The 17974-nt window shown below is 38.3% G+C and overlaps 1 protein-coding gene across 10 annotated transcripts in view; it reads left to right on the forward strand.

Moving 5' to 3' along the window:
* The window catches only part of A630010A05Rikl (RIKEN cDNA A630010A05 gene like), a 161859-nt gene extending 145489 nt beyond the window's left edge, over positions 1 to 16370 (forward strand). For 9 of the 10 annotated variants that reach the window (XM_039087599.2, XM_039087593.2, XM_063270057.1 and 6 more), the window contains 3 exons: positions 6473 to 6703; positions 12431 to 12682; positions 14350 to 16370. In XM_039087599.2, the coding sequence (XP_038943527.1) occupies positions 6473 to 6703; positions 12431 to 12682; positions 14350 to 14901 (1035 nt within the window). In that variant the 3' untranslated portion in view covers positions 14902 to 16370. The remainder of the gene's footprint in view (positions 1 to 6472; positions 6704 to 12430; positions 12683 to 14349) is intronic. The other variant, XM_063270059.1, reaches the window with a different exon arrangement.
* The last annotated feature ends 1604 nt before the right edge of the window (positions 16371 to 17974 follow it).

Consider the following 17974-nt stretch of genomic DNA (forward strand, 5'->3'; position numbering starts at 1 on the left):
CAGAGGGATCAGCTAGCAAGGAAGATGGGTGACTAAAGGAAGCTTTCTTGTATGGTACTGGAGACTGATGGAGGTGGGAGAGAGATAGCCAGAGAATTGAAGTCTGCCTGGGATGTCAGGCTGCCAGGGTAGCTTGGATTGGCCAATCCTGTGATTTTAAAAACAAAATATGATTCCAATGAAAAGCCCACATTAGCAGGTGACTGGCTCCCCTAGCATTTCTGCCTTACATTTAAAATATTTCAGAATATTGCAGTTTTTAATATGAATTATATTTACAAATGTAGTACATATTTATAATCATAACAAGCACATATTTAAAATAAGGTATTTTATTTACAAGCCAAATGGCTAGAATGAGCAGATCTAGGGCTATATTAACTTACTCTCCAGCTATAAATCCCCTTATTACTTGCCATTTCTCCTGGCCCTGTGGTTCTGGTCCATGGCATCCCCCCCCCCCTTCTTCTTCTCCCCCGTCTCTCTACCTATAACCTCCTCTCATGAACCTCCAGTCCCACTTTTCTCTCTCTACTGCCCAATTACAATTACAGGCTCTAGCATTTTATTGACCAGTTAAATTGGGGAGATGGATCACATTGCAACTCTTGGGTACCTGAGGAATCCCTCATGGAGGGGCTCCACAGTTTGAGGAACCAGTATTTTGCATTAGAATACAAGGAGCATAAGACCAATGCATTATATACCAATGTTTATCTTCTTGAATTCATATATATATATATATATATATATATGCCACATCTACTTCTATCTTTCTATCTATCTATCTATCTACTTATCTGTGTATCTCTATCTCTAATCTATATTTTTATCTATCTACATTTATATCTATATCTATGTCTATGTTGATATCGATGTATGTATGTATGTATGTATGTATGTATGTATGTATGTATGTATGTATTATGGGCTACATCCTCCTATCCACACAGTTGTATCTTCTGAGGTCTATGGTTGTCTAAATTTCAGATTACAAACTAACAATATCCTTGACCATTCCCTACTTTCTTGACTGATCATTGCTCTGTCAGCTTCTTTCTCTATTTGAGTAAATAGAAGCTGGTAAATCTAGTCCTACTTCAAAGCACCAACTAGTTACCAAGTTCTAGTTTTAAAGTGTTTTAATCTGGAGAAAACAGAGTCATTTAATGACATTAGGATTCACACAATAGCATTTACCTTATTATGCTGAAGAAACAGTTAAAGATCATCAGGTACATTGCTCATTAGCTCATGTGGACACTATCTCAGATGACTCAATGCAGATATACTGTGTGCAGGTCACTGTAATGGTATACAATCTGAAGTACAATTTAGACCCTGTTGTACCTGCCAGTTAATGTCCCTTGGTCTCCATAGTCATCTAATTATTTATACCTTTTTTAGGTGCCCTCTAGTTTTAATTTGACAACCTCCTTTCATTGAAATATGACATGCAAAAAAAGGTACTCTCCTAACAACTGATCACATTTTTGTGTGGCAGAAACAGAGAAGACATGGGTTTGGTGCATATGCCTGCCCCGCCATGTACTTATAGCGCTCTGTAAGCCGTAAGAGCTACTTCTTTGCCGGGGACTTTGCTATGGTGGACACCAGAGTAAAACACTGGTTGCACAATAACTAGTTCTATTCCTTATATTTACAATTGGTATACCAATAAATGTAAATTAACACTACTTCAGATAAGACACACACACTAGTTATAAGTAGATGTAAAAACCGAAACTCTCTAGGAAGAACTAAAACCGTGTTTTTTATTCAGTTCCTATTTTTTCATTTGCCCTCATGTTTTACTGTTCCTGATAGTGTCTGTGTCATGTAAAACTGTTTTTTTACCCTCTTACTCTCTATATCTTTTTTCTTTCTTTATATTTTTTTCTTTTACTGGATATGTTTTTATTTACATTTCAAATGCTATCTCTTTCCTGGTTTTCCTGACATAAGCACCCTATTCCGTCTCCCCCCCCCTTCTTCAATAAGAGTGCCCCCCCAGTAACCTCCCTTACCAACTCATCCTTGACATTCCCCTGCACTGCGGTCCAACCTTGGCAGTAACAAGGGCTTTGCCTTCTACTGGTGCCCAACAAGGCTATTCTCTGCTACATAAGAAGTTGGAGTCATGGGTCAGTCCATGTATAGTCTTTGTGTAGTGGGAGCTCTGCTTGGTTGGCATTGTTGTTCTTACTGGGTTGCAAGTCTCTTCAGCTCTTTCAATCCTTTCTCTGATTCCTCTAATGGGGATCCCATTCTCAGTTCAGTGGTTTGCTGCTAGCGTTCACCTCTGTATTTGACATGCTCTGGCTGTGTCTTTCAGGAGAGATCTATATCCAGTTCCTGTCAGCATGCACTTCTTAGCTTCATCAATCTTACCTAGTTTTGGTGGCCACATGTGGGGCAGGCTCTGAATGGCCCTTCTTTCAGTGTCTGCTCCAAACTCTGCCTCCATATCCCCTCCTATGACTATTTTTGTTCCCCCTTTTAAGAAGGGGTAAAACATCCACACTTCAGTCATCCTTCTTCTTGAGTTTCATGTGGTCTATGGATTGTATCTTGGGTAATTTGAGCTTTTGGGCTAATATCTACTTATCAGTGAGTACATGTGTGGTTTTCTGTAATTGGGTTACCTCACTCAGGATGATATTTTCTAGTTCCATCCATTTGCCTATGAATTTCATGAAGTCATTGTTTTTGATAACTGAGTACTACTCCATTGTGTAAATGTACCACATTTTCTGTATTATTACATTGTTGAAGGGCATCTGGGTTCTTTCCAGTGTCTGGCTATTATAAATAAGGCTGCTATGAACATAGTGGAGCATGTGTCTTTGTTGTATGTTGGAACATCATTTGGGTGTATGCCCAGGAGAGGTATAGCTGGGTCCTCAGGTAATACAATGTCCAATTTTATGGACATTCCAATGGAACTTCCAGACTGATTTCCAGAGTGGTTGTACCAGTTTACAATCCCACCACCAATGGAGGAGTGTTCCTCTTTCTCCACATCCTCACCAGCATCTGTTGTCATCTGAGGTTTTTATCTTAGCCATCCTGACTGGTGTGAGGTGGAATCTCAGGGTTGTTTTGATTTCCATTTCCTTGATAAATAAGGATGTTGAGCATTTCTTTAGGTGCTTCTCAGCCATTCGATATTCCTCAGCTGAGAATTCTTTGTTTAGTTCTATACCCCATTTTTAATAGGGTTATTTGGCTCTCTTGAATCTAATTTCTTGAGTTCTTTGTATATTCTGGATATTAGCCCTCATCAGATGTAGGATTGGTAAAGACCTTTTTCCAATATGTTGGTTGCCGTTTTGTCCAAATGACAGTGTCCTTTGACTTACAGAAGTTTGCTCTTTTATGAGGTCCCATTTGTCAGTTCCTGATCTTAGAGCATTAAGCATTGGTGTTTTATTCAGGAAATTTTCCCCAATGACCATGTGATCGAGACTCTTCCCCACTTTTCTTCTATTAGTTTAAGTGTATCTGATTTAATGTGGAGGTCCTTGATCCACTTGGACTTAAGCTTTGTACAGGGTGATAAAAATTGATTGATTTTCATTCTTCTACATGCTGACCTCCAGTTCAACCAGCACCATTTGTTGAAAATGCTACCTTTTTTTCCACTGGATGGTTTTAGCTCCTTTGTCAAAGATCAAGTGACTACAGGTGTCTGGGTTCATTTCTGGGTCTTCAATTCTGTTCCACTGATCTACCTGCCTGTCTCTGTGCAAATACCATACAGATTTTTATGACTATTGCTCTGTAATACTGCTTGAAGTCAGGGATGTGATTCCCCCAGAAGTTCTCTTATTGTTGAGTATAGTTTTTGCTCTCCTGGGTTTTTTGTTATTCCAAATGAATTTGCAAATTGCTCTTTCTAACTCTATGAAGAATTGAGTTGTAATTTTGATGGGATTGCATTGAATCTGTAGATTGCTTTTGGGAAAATTGCCATTTTTTGATATATTAATCCTGCCAATCCATGAGCATGGGAGGTCTTTCCATATTCTGAGACCTTCAATTTCTTTCTTCAGAGATTTGAAGTTCTTGTCATACAGATCTTTTACTTGCTTGGTTAGAGTTACACCAAGGTATTTTATATTATTTGGGATAATTGTGAAGGGTTTCATTTCCCTAATTTCTTTCTCAACCTGTTTATCTTTTGATTAGAGGAAGGCTACTGATTTGTTTGAGTTAATTTTATACCCAGCCATTTTGCTGCAGTTGTTTATCAGGCTTAGTAGTTCTTTGGTGGAACTTTTGCAGTCACTTAAGTATACTATCTTATCATCTGCAAATAGTGATATTTTGACCTTCCAATCTGTATCCCTTTGTCCTCCTTTTGTTGTCTGATTGCTCTGGCTAGGACTTTGAGTACATATTGAATAAGTAGGGAGAGAGTAGGCAGCCTTGTCTAGTTTCTGATTTTATTGGGATTGTTTCAAGTTTCTCTCTGTTTAGTTTGATGTTGGCTACTGGTTTGCTGTATATTGCTTTTACTCTGTTTAGATATGGGTATTGAATTCCAGCTCTTTCCAGGACTTTTATCATGAAGTGGTGTTAAATTTTGTCAAATGCTTTCTCAGCATCTAATGAAATGATCATGTGGCTTTTTTCTTTGAGTTTGTTTATATAGTTGATTACATTGTTGGCTTTCCATATATTGAACCATCCCTGTCTCCCTGGGAAAAAGCCTACTTGATCACGACAGATGACTGTTTTAATGTGTTCTTAGATACAGTTTGCGAGAATTTTATTGAGTATTTTGAGTCAATATTCATAAGGGAAATTGGTCTGAAGTTCTCTTTCTTTGTTGGGTCTTTGTGTGGTTTAGATATAAGCATAATTGTGGATTCTTAGAAGGAATTGGGTGGTGCTCTGTCTATTTTTATTTTGTGGAATAGTTTGGACAGTATTGGTATGAAGTCTTCTAGAGGTCTGATAGAATTCTGCACTAAGACCATCTGTCCTGGGCTCTTTTTGGTTGGGAGACTTTTAATAACTGCTTCTATTTCTTTAGGAGTTATGAGGTTGTCTAGATGGTGTGTCTGTTCCTTATTTAATTTTGGTACCTGGTATTTGTCTAGAAAATTTGCCATCTCATTCAGATATCCCTGTTTTGTTGAATATAGGCTTTTGTAGTAGGATCGGATGATTTTTTTAATTTCTTCGTATTCTGTTATGTCTCCCTTTTCATTTCTGATTTTGTTAATTTGCATATTCTCTCCATGCCCTCTGGTTAGTCTGGCAAAAGATTGATCTATCTTGTTGATTTTCTCAAAGAACCAGCTCCTGGATTTTTTTTAATTATTATTATTCTTTGTATAGTTCTTGTTGTTTCTACTTGGTTGATTTCAGCCCTGAGTTTGATTATTTCCTGACTTCTACTCCTTTTGGGTGTATTTGCTACTTTTTGTTCTTTTTGTGCTTTTAGGTGTTCTGTGAAGCTTCTAATGTATGCTCTCCCCTGTTTCTTTTTTGGAGGCACTCAGAGCTATGCTTTTTCTTCTTAGTACTGCTTTCATTTTGTCCCTTAAATTTGGGTATGTTGTTCCTTCATTTTCATTAAATTCTAAAAAGTCTTTAATTTCTTTCCTCATTTCTTCCTTGAGTAGGTTGTTGTTGAGTGGAGCGTTGTTCAGCTTCCATGTACGTGTGTGCTTTCTGTCGTTATTGCTGTTATTGAAAACCAGCCTTAGACCATGGTGATCTGATAGGATGCGTGGGATTATTTCTATCTTCCTGTATCTGTTGAGGCCTGTTTTGTGGCTGATTTATATGGTTAATTTTGGAGAAGGTACCATGAGGTGGTGAGAAGAATGTATATTCTTTTGTTTTAGAATGAAATGTTCTATAAATATCTGTTAAGTCCTTTTGTTTCATAACTTCTGTTAGTTTCTCTTTGTCTCTGTTTAGTTTCTCTTTCCATGATCTGTCCACTGATGAGAGTAGGGTTTGGAAGTCTCCTACTATTATTGTGTGAGGTGCAATGTGTGGTAAGGTTTCCTTTATGAAAGTAGGTGCCCTTGCATTTGGAGCATATATATTTAGGATTGAGAGTTCATTTTGGTGGATTTTTCCATTGATGAATATGAAGTGTCCTCCGTATCTTTTTTTGATGACTTTTGGTTGAAGTCTACTTATACCTTTCTATGTAGTAGTTTCCTGTGGCCATTTACCACCTGTTTTTTCATCTTAGAAGCAGATTCATTTTCTAATTTATATTTGTTAATGTTCATTACTCACTATTCCTTGTAAGTATAAACTACACAGTATACAACATAATGTAAAATTTAGCAACTTATTTTGCTTTTTGATGATGTTTAGCAATTGACTGATACATAATAACTAGCTGCTCCTTTTTTTAATCCATATAATGTAATATGTAAGGTCTGAGTCATTTTGCAAACAAGCCCCCGCAACATGAAACATTCCACTTTCTCATCTTCAGAAAATACCTAAGGAACAACAGCTAAAGAATAAATATGACAGCAAATCCCGACAGCCTGGTGAGCAGGTTTCTGCCAAGACAGCAAAGGAAGTAGAGTGTGTACATCTTAAAGAAATTGATAAAAAAGATTTCAAAGTGAAAATTTGTGAAGTTCTTGAACAACAGGAAAACAATGTTTGTCCTAAGGAAGAAGGAATACATCACATTTTTAAAGGAAAAACAAGAGTTAAGGTAACTTAATTTACAAAACTATATATTTAATTTGCGTGCAAAGATGCATCTGTGAGCCCATGTCTGCAGTGTTACGTTGTTTAGACAATAGGACCCCAGCTTTGCCACATCCTCCTTTACACTCTCAGTTCCAGCTGCATCCTTCTCACTGCTCCTTCAAATTCTATGTGAAAACAAATTAGACTATGAATGTAAAGAACCTGAAAGTTACAAACTCCTTATACAAATGGGGACAGTTCCTTTAAAGTGATAAATAAAAGTAACAATAACAGGGATGATGATAAAAGACTTCTAAAGCAGTTACAGTTGAAATGAGAGGAACTAACATGTTTGACATGCAAATGAGTACATCATAAATAAAAACATAATTAACCGTAGAAAACCATAAGAGCAGTAGTACCTGTAATTCAAAGATTATAAAACAGCATGTGAGTCTATTGGAAAGCGCTATGTCACTGGTAACTTGATCTGTGGCTCTCCTGCCTTTGGAATTTCATATGTAATATTTCAGAATTCTGTGTAAGTTTGCAGTTTAAATAATTTTGCAAATATTTATGTACTTAAGTCCATATACTTTTTCCATGTACGTACACCCCCTTCTATTCTAGTGATTTGGTTCTTTCAAGTCCTATGCTTCAAATTTTATAGGACAAACTGAAGACAATGTACGTATGTCTGTTTATTATTCTACTCTGTTAGCTGTTGTCTCCGTTTTATTTAATAACATCACATATAATCAAATAATGACATATAAATTGTTTTGAAATACTGATATTGGGGCAGTTTTGGGCTCCACCTATTTTCCTTAACCCAGTCACTAAGTTCTTTGTTTGTACTCTGTCTCTGTTGAAAAAGAGAACATTATTTTTTAACTAATTTATTTTAATGTTTGAAAAATGTTATAAATTCATAATCAGATCCACCCACACTTTATTCCCCTCCAAATCTTCCCTACTTGCCACCAACACTATTCCTTTTCAAATTCATCTTTTCTTAAAAACATGGAGTCCACTTACAAGTGCAGATGCTGGAAAATTACTGGTTCATGAATAGCCTCTCAGGATTGCATCTTGGAAGAAGGCTGTCTTCTTCCCTTAGCAGCCATCAGTTGCCTATAGCTACTTACCTAGGGGTGAGACTTAATGAGCCTCTCCCTTAGTAATGCTGGAGTGTTGGTTGGCCATATCAGTTTTCATTCTGAATATGTTTTCTACCCATTTGTATAATGTCCCCAAATGATACATGTATCTTCAAATTTAAGACATCTGAATAAAGATTGGCATTATTAACAATGTGTCAGTAATAGACATTAAGTCAGGTTGAACTAAAAAGAGCATTTCCAGGGGTTAAATTTGTAGATCCCTCTTACCAGTCACTCAGGGCCGTTTTAGGGAATTTTGTCTACTTAGTGGTCTCTAGACAAACATTTTCTTTGTCTACGTTGAGAGAGAGAGAGAGAGAGAGAGAGAGAGAGAGAGAGAGAGAGAGAGAGAGAAGAAGAAGAAGAAGAAGAAGAAGGAGGAGGAGGAGGAGGAGGAGGAGAAGGCATAAAACAGCACAGTGGTTCTTAATATAGGTTATAGTCTAAGCATTTTCTACTGGTGGAGAAGACACCATGACTGAGGCAACTTACCACAGAAGGCATTAAATTGGGAGTTTGCTTACAGTTTCAAACAGATAGTCTATGTCCATCATACTTGGTATCTTGGCAGCAGGCATGCAGGCATGGCAATGAAGCAGCAGCTGAGAGCTTATGTCTGATCCAGAAGCATGAGGCAGAGGTGGAGTGGGTAAGCCCTTCAGTGACATACCTTCTCTAACAAGACCATGCCTCTGAATCCTTAACAAAGCAGCCGCACCAAATGTACGCCAAGCACTCAAAAGTGTGATCCATTAGGTCCCATTACCATTTGTGCCACTGTTGTTCATTTCCATACACCAAATCAATTATTTATTTTATTTTTTTTATTAACTTGAGTATTTCTTGTTTACATTTCGAATGTTATTCCCTTTCCCGGTTTCCGGGCAAACATCCCCCTAATCCCTCCCCGTCCCCTTCTTTATGGGTGTTCCCCTCCCCACCCTCCCCCCAACAATCACGTTCACTGGGGGTACAGTCTTAGCAGGACCCAGGGCTTCCCCTTCCACTGGTGATCTTACTAGGATATTCATTGCTACCTATGAGGTCAGAGTCCAGGGTCAGTCCATGTATAGTCTTTAGGTAGTGGCTTAGTCCCTGGAAGCTCTGGTTGCTTGGCATTGTTGTTCATAAGGGGTCTCGAGCCCCTTCAAGCTCTTCCAGTTCTTTCTCTGATTCCTTCAACGGGAGTCCTGTTCTCAATTCAGTGGTTTGCTGCTGGCATACGCCTCTGTGTTTGCTGTATTCTGGCTGTGTCTCTCAGGAGAGATCTACATCCGGCTCCTGTCGGCCTGCACTTCTTTGCTTCATCTAATTGGGTGGCTGTATATGCATGGGCCACATGTGGGGCAGGCTCTGAATGGGTGTTCCTTCTGTCTCTGTTTTAATCTTTGCCTCTCTATTCCCTGCCAAGGGTATTCTTGTTCCCCCTTTTAAAGAAGGAGTGAAGCATTCACATTTTGATCATCCATCTTGAGTTTCATGTGTTCTATGCATCTAGGGTAATTCAAGCATTTGGGCTAATAGCCACTTATCAATAAGTGCATACCATGTGTGTTTTTCTGTGATTGGGTTACCTCACTCAGGATGATATTTTCCAGTTCCAACCATTTGTCTATGAATTTCATAAAGTCATTGATTTTGATAGCTGAGTAATATTCCATTGTGTAGATGTACCACATTTTCTGTATCCATTCCTCTGTTGAAGGGCATCTGGGTTCTTTCCAGCTTCTGGTTATTATAAATAAGGCTGTGATGAACATAGTGGAGCACGTGTCTTTTTTATATGTTGGGGCATCTTGTGGGTATATGCCCAAGAGAGGTATAGCTGGATCCTCAGGCAGTTCAATGTCCAATTTTCTGAGGAATCTCCAGACTGATTTCCAGAATGGTTGTACCAGTCTGCAATCCCACCAACAATGGAGGAGTGTTCCTCTTTCTCCACATCCTCGCCAGCATCTGCTGTCACCTGAGTTTTTGATCTTAGCCATTCTCACTGGTGTGAGGTAAAATCTCAGGGTTGTTTTGATTTGCATTTCCCTTATGACTAAAGATGTTGAACATTTCTTTAGGTGTTTCTCAGCCATTCGGCATTCCTCAGCTGTGAATTCTTTGTTTAGCTCTGAACCCCATTTTTTAATAGGGTTATTTGTTTCCCTGCGGTCTAACTTCTTGAGTTCTTTGTATATTTTGGATATAAGGCCTCTATCTGTTGTAGGATTGGTAAAGATCTTTTCCCAATCTGTTGGTTGCCGATTTGTCCTAAGCACAGTGTCCTTTGCCTTATAGAAGCTTTGCAGTTTTATGAGATCCCATTTGTCGATTCTTGATCTTAGAGCGTAAGCCATTGGTGTTTTGTTCAGGAAATTTTTTCCAGTGCCCATGTGTTCCAGATGCTTCCCTAGTTTTTCTTCTATTAGTTTGAGTGTATCTGGTTTGATGTGGAGGTCCTTGATCCACTTGGACTTAAGCTTTGTACAGGGTGATAAGCATGGATCGATCTGCATTCTTCTACATGTTGACCTCCAGTTGAACCAGCACCATTTGCTGAAAATGCTATCTTTTTTCCATTTCATGGTTTTGGCTCCTTTGTCAAAAATCAAGTGACCATAGGTGTGTGGGTTCATTTCTGGGTCTTCAATTCTGTTCCATTGGTCTATCTGTCTGTCTCTGTACCAATACCATGCAGTTTTTATCACTATTGCTCTGTAATACTGCTTGAGTTCAGGGATAGTGATTCCCCCTGAAGTCCTTTTATTGTTGAGGATAGTTTTAGCTATCCTGGGTTTTTTGTTATTCCAGATGAATTTGCAAATTGTTCTGTCTAACTCTTTGAAGAATTGGATTGGTATTTTGATGGGGATTGCATTGAATCTGTAGATTGCTTTTGGTAAAATGGCCATTTTTACTATATTAATCCTGCCAATCCATGAGCATGGGAGATCTTTCCATCTTCTGAGGTCTTCTTCAATTTCTTTCTTCAGTGTCTTGAAGTTCTTATTGTACAAATCTTTTACTTGCTTGGTTAAAGTCACACCGAGGTACTTTATATTATTTGGGTCTATTATGAAGGGTGTCGTTTCCCCTATTTCTTTCTCGGCTTGTTTCTCTTTTGTGTAGAGGAAGGCTACTGATTTATTTGAGTTAATTTTATACCCAGCCACTTTCCTGAAGTTGTTTATCAGCTTTAGTAGTTCTCTGGTGGAACTTTTGGGATCACCTAAATAAACTATCATATCATCTGCAAATAGTGATATTTTGACTTCTTCTTTTCCGATCTGTATCCCCTTGACCTCCTTTTGTTGTCTGATTGCTCTGGCTAGAACTTCAAGAACTATATTGAATAAGTAGGGAGAGAGTGGGCAGCCTTGTCTAGTCCCTGATTTTAGTGGGATTGCTTCAAGTTTCTCTCCATTTAGTTTAATGTTAGCAACTGGTTTGCTGTATATGGCTTTTACTATGTTTAGGTATGGGCCTTGAATTCCTATTCTTTCCAGGACTTTTATCATGAAGGGGTGTTGAATTTTGTCAAATGCTTTCTCAGCATCTAATGAAATGATCATGTGGTTTTGTTCTTTCAGTTTGTTTATATAATGGATCACGTTGATGGTTTTCCGTATATTAAACCATCCCTGCATGCCTGGGATGAAGCCTACTTGATCATGGTGGATGATTGTTTTGATGTGCTCTTGGATTCGGTTTGCCACAATTTTATTGAGTATTTTTGCGTCGATATTCATAAGGGAAATTGGTCTGAAGTTCTCTTTCTTTGTTGGGTCTTTGTGTGGTTTAGGTATAAGAGTAATTGTGGCTTCATAGAAGGAATTCGGTAGTGCTCCATCTGTTTCAATTTTGTGGAATAGTTTGGATAATATTGGTATGAGGTCTTCTATGAAGGTCTGATAGAATTCTGCACTAAACCCGTCTGGACCTGGGCTCTTTTTGGTTGGGAGACCTTTAATGACTGCTTCTATTTCCTTAGGAGTTATGGGGCTGTTTAACTGGCTTATCTGTTCCTGATTTAACTTCAGTACCTGGTATCTGTCTAGGAAATTGTCCATTTCCTGCAGATTTTCAAGTTTTGTTGAATATAGGCTTTTATAGTAAGATCTGATGATTTTTTGAATTTCCTCTGATTCTGTAGTTATGTTTCCCTTTTCATTTCTGATTTTGTTAATTTGGACACACTCTCTGTGTCCTCTCGTTAGTCTGGCTAAGGGTTTATCTATCTTGTTGATTTTCTCAAAGAACCAACTTTTGGTTCTGTTGATTCTTTCTATGGTCTTTTTTGTTTCTACTTGGCTGATTTCAGCTCTGAGTTTGATTATTTCCTGTCTTCTACTCATCCTTGGTGTATTTGCTTCTTTTTGTTCTAGAGCTTTTAGCAAATCAATTATTATTATGAAAGTTGTATGCAATGTGTTCAATAGAACTAGACCATCTAAAAACTGCACTTTATACTCCTTATTTCTGGGCCTGTATCCTATAATGAAATGACCAAAAGAAACTCCATTTTGAAAACCGGTACCCCAAAATACAAAACTCATGAGGTTTAATCAATCAGAAACCCTCCACTGTCTCATGTGCAGAAAGTATCCCAAGAACAAGAAATGGAGAAGGAGTACAATGTTGGATATGCATCCTTCTGGTCACAGCCTTCTATGAGAACAGATGAGGCCACAGTAGGCGAGCAGAATTTACTGCAGCACAAACATCTGAAAGTGCACTTCCAAAAAGACTTAAAGGAGATGGTTCGTGAACAATTTGAAAATTCTGAAGTTCTTCTTTATCCTAAGGAAGAGAAGCCACCTGATGACTCTAGAGGAGTAAGGCACATAAAGGTAATTCCCACCTCATTGAAAAGTACACTGTTTTACTGTAAGATACATGGTGTTTCTCTGCAATGCTGTGAGTGTTCCAGACCCCCCCAAGCCTAACCAACCCCCCTGAAAATGTTCACCCATCTTTCTTATGTTCTTCATCACAGAAGTTAATTTGCCAGCCATATTCTAAGACTTAAGTGAAAATTCATTAGAAAGTAAGAACAACCAAAGTAGTTAACATGTTTAATACACATAGAAGATGTTTATACAAATATAGGATTTTTATAATACAGAAAGTAAATGATAATTGGGTTGAATATAAAGACAATGGAGTAATTAGAATTGTCATGAGAGGAACCAACATCTTTGATATTCAGATGGTTAGACTATAAACTCCATTGTCACTAATTACAGATCGATATTAGACATGCCTGAATCTACTAATCCAAAAGGGCTATAGTTTTCATCCTTCAAACAAATGAACAATGTGTCTTAAATAAAACAAAAAAAACCACCACTTTTCTGCTGCTAAACACAAAATCAAGCTAGCATGAAACTTTCCCTGAAGTTATTACCTGCTACTTGCAGTATAAAAAGTATAATATCACAGACCTGAGCAAGATCATGTCAGTTCTCTATCACAGACTAACAGATCTTTGTAAAGAGGTAAAATAACACAAGCTTTAAATGCCACAAGCAGGTTACAAGGACCATGTCTTGCTTTAGAAAAAGAGAAAGCCTAGGAAGCGGGAGGCCCTGGGTTCAGTCCCCAGCTCCGAAAAAAGGAAAAGAAAAAAAGAGAGAGAGAGAGAAAGCTCACATTCCAAGGAATTGCTGCTCTTCAGGTTTTTCTCTTTATCATTTTTATTCTGAACTGCTAACAAACAAACACATAGTTATGTATGGGCCCAGTGCATCATAGCAATCTGAGTTCCATCCTGGAAAACACAAGAGGCAATTGTTTCACATATGTAATCCCAGAACCTTTAAATCCAGATAGGAGGCCAAGAGAGTGGAGGAAAACACAATCTAGCCAGAGGGGAACACACAGAGCAACAGAAACAGTGAGAGAAACTACTTCACTTAGGAAAGGGATCCAACTCCTGAAAGCCATCCTCTGGCCTTCACACATACAGCAGCCTAGCATACACACAAACACAAATGCACACGCACACACACACACACACACACACACACACACACACACACACATATACACATTACAATAATAAATGCATTTTAGACTAGTACATATAAAATTGCATATTCTAATAAATAAGTGATGTCTTCTAGAATTCGTTAGTACTATTGTCTGTAAATAATGATTCAGAATTAAATATCTTCAGGGCTTTCTCGGTCATCTTTAGTGTTTCTCTGCCATGTGTCATGTGTCCTGGAAAACAAAGCATTCCTTTTATAAATGGTTTAAGATTACTAATGAGGAGGAAGCATGTACCATTAGCAATTTTGGCATAGAAGGAAAAAGAAGACTGCTAAGTTTCTGAAAACTCTGTAACTTTTGCTCGAGCAAAAAAGAAGCAGAGGTCACAGGATATGGGTGACTGTAATGACCGATGTAGCAACTGGGGACTAAAACCAAGACTGTAACATTTACAGACAAATGATAAAATGAATGAAAACCATAAAATTTTAATGGAAAGTAACATCTCAATATTTCTTTAAAGGTTGAAGAAAAGAAGACAGGGTATTTATATGTACCCCATTTTAGCTCTTTTGAGCATAGACTCGCTGCCTTGAGAGCTACTGCACACATCGAACCAGCTCCTGCTGCCTGCCCTGGTGGTGCAGGTGACATGGGTGACATGGACAAAGCTCAAAAGTCTGAACTGGCTCTCCCACTTGCTTTAGCTCTTCAAACTGAGCACCCAGGGGGCCAACAACAAATTAAGCCTGAGCCTGTTCCTGAGTACTGTTCTGATGAGATCACTGACCCTGATCACAATGTTGACTTTGCTCTTAACTCCTGTCTTCTTGCTCCAGGCAAGGGTGACAGGCTCAGTACTGATCCTGAATCTGCTCCTCTTTGTGGCCCCTGTGACATGGAGGACCCTGGTAATGATGCTGACCCAGATGCCCATGCTGCACATTCAAATGACCACTTCACCCAAAGCATGAACACCAACACCAGGCCTGCTCCTGCTTGTGGCAGAGGTGACACCACTGATCATGATAATGGCACAGATCTGGGATCTGCCCTTCCTGTTGTTGTTGACTGATGGTTGATACACCAAATCCTACAAGGGTGGTCTGGGGGACTCTAACCAAGAAGCTGTTTACTAGTAAGAAAAATGATGATCAGGGTAAGCTACCATACAAACAGTGGTTTAAAATAGAAGATGATTTCTGTCCTTGAAAACTAATTTTTTTGGTACTAAAACTTATGATTAATAAATTCCATGCTTCATATAGGGTTTTCTAAACTTTACTTGGTACCAGGAAAAAAAATTCTCTTTTTGCCAATAATATTGAAGATACACTATATTTAAAAAAAAGTCAGTTTAACCCAAAAGACCTGACCAACTAATGTTGGTTCATGGTTGTTTCCTATTCTGGAATGAGGAAATTGTTTTATTTTCCCATGATTTCTAAGTTTTCAGAGTAGGTAAGCACATGCAGTGATATATAACTGTTAACTATCAATCAGTATCTACTTTTTCTATGCTGATATACTGACTTGCGGGAATACCATCATCTTGAAAACAAACATTACAAAACAAGCAGCATTTGAGAAAACAAAAACAAAATGAGCCTCCTTCCACTTCTCATACCTTCTCATGCACTGATGTTATTACCCAAGATGCTACAGACGATGCCACCGATGATGCTGCTCATGATCATTGTGAGAATGCTACCAATGCTATTCCTGATGACACTACTAATAATTGTTTTCCTCTCTAGTGCTGCAGTTGATTGTCAGTCCTTTGAAGCATCTATCAGGACACTTACTACTATACTAGAAAGAATTAAAATTCTTTTAAAGAATTTATAAAATACAAATTTTAAGATATAAAATTTCAAACTATCTGTTGGCATTGGATAAAATGACACTATGACCATCCTATGGTATGGTTAAGGGGCAGGTTTTTAATGTAGACATTGTAGCTGGAACTACCAGGAAGCATCTAGAGAAGACTGAGCATGGTCAGTACAACCGATGTGGTCATGAGAGAATCCCAGCAGAACAGAGAGATAGAGGAAGGGAGAGAGGAACATGAACTAGAGAGAACAAGAAATAGCATGGCTATAAGGAGAATGAGAAGCCCATGAGTTAGAGGGAGAAATGAGAGGAGCTAATGCATTAGTATGGACTTTAAAGTGGGTAACAGGTACCTGTGATACTGAGGGAGCTTAGAGGCTAGTGCAAGCTTTGGTGTGCTCATAGACACCAGTCCCTCCAGCTGGTCATAAAAGAAAGTAACTCCTTTGGTAGAGTGGAACCAACTTCAAAACTCCAAAGTCCAGATTAAACTCAATTCTGGATATCACACTGCCTTTTGGAGTTTTTGGGACTGAAGTTTCCTTTGGACCTAACCAGCATCAATGGATTTTACTAGATTTTGCAAGTCAAATACAGCCTTGTTCACATTTTTATACTCAGTGTACAAACATCTATACAAACACCACCCAAACAGTCGAGTTGCTCATAATACATCAATAAAGTTAAAATGTGGTTGCTTACCTGAAATTTCTTTACTTTTAATTTTATGATACCCCCTAGCACCCATATTCTATGCCCTATAGTCCCTCACTGAGGGGTGGGGCCTTATGAGCCTCTCCTCATAAATAACAAAATGGCGATGGTCCAGTTTTATGGTGGTCTTCTGTAGGTAATCACAGATATAGTGAGCATTCATAAATGTGGGCCAATGGTTGTATACTCCATTTTACAGAATTCACCTGAAACTTCTGCCTCCCTCCTCCAAAACAGTCCCCAAGCCTTGTAATGTGTGATATAGATGTCTTGTTCAGGTCTGAGCACCTGACAGATATGCACTTGGCCTGTTATTGGTCTGTGCATTTGACACAGACAACTGCATAAAGAAACATCTCTGATGAGGGCTGATGCCCTAATGTGCAGTTATAAACATATTTAGAAAGCAACTTGACACTATGTCATTGGAGGTTCTCTTCTAGAGACTACCATGTGGAGTAAACACATCAGTGGTTAAATCTAAGTCACCCATAATGCATCAGTCTGTAGTGTGGCAGATTGTTTCTAGAAACATGGTATATATTTAACAAATACTTCTTCTTAAGAAGTTACCTGACACTGACTTTACAATAGTAACTGTGGCCTGAAAGTAAAGAAAAATATCAAAGAATCCAAGAGAAGAGACCATATATTACTGTAAACTTATGATTAATAAATTCCATGCTTCATATAGGGCTTTCTAAACTTTACCTGGTACCAGAAAAAAAATTCTCTTTTTGCCAATAATATTGAAGATACACCATATTTTTTTTAAAAAAGGCAATGCTAGACTGTCTCAAAATGTGATTAGAGGAGTTTCCCTGGCAGGAACATGACTTAGCAGAGAGAAGGATTTCACATCAAGTTTGATGGCCAAAGTTGGACCCCAGAACATATATGGAAATAAAGAAATGTCCAAACTCAGTCCACTGTCCTCTTTATACCCCACACTCATACAGAGGGCAGGGGGCTGTATAGAAAGACAACAAGAGGGGGCATATTTGGGAAGTATCTAGGAGGAATGGAATAGAGACAGTCGGGTAGATATGATTAAGATTCATTGAATAACTGTTTATTTGTCAAATGATAAACATCAAGTGAATGAATGAGGCTAAAAAGTAGTTGCAGGCAGGCAATAGTAGTGCATGCTTTTAATCCCAGCAATCTGGAGGCAGAGGCTGGCAGATTGCTGTCAGTTTGAGGCCAGCCTAATCTATAGAGTAAGTTTTAGGATAGTCTGGGTTACACAGAGAAACCCTGTCTTAAAAACACAAAAAGAAAAATGAGAGAACATTCTCATGGTCAATGTTAATTGCCAGAAAATGCTATAACACACAGCTTCCTTCAGTAGTGTTTTGTGTAGCCTCATGCTGCTGCAAAATCAAAACAAAGACTAACATATCTTTTCATCAACATCTCAGTTACTAGAACATTGCTTCAAAAGTTAAACATTTCATCATATTAACATTATATTATATGTGCAATAGCATTTTAAAAAGTGCGACAACTCACATTCCAGCTGGTGCCTTCTGTCTGGGCAGATCATCAGTTTGTCTGCTCCTCTGAAGACCCCATAGTCTGAAGGCATCCCAGGAGGT

The sequence above is a fragment of the Rattus norvegicus genome, chromosome 10 (assembly GCF_036323735.1).
Source record: "Rattus norvegicus strain BN/NHsdMcwi chromosome 10, GRCr8, whole genome shotgun sequence".
NCBI lineage: Eukaryota > Metazoa > Chordata > Mammalia > Rodentia > Muridae > Rattus > Rattus norvegicus.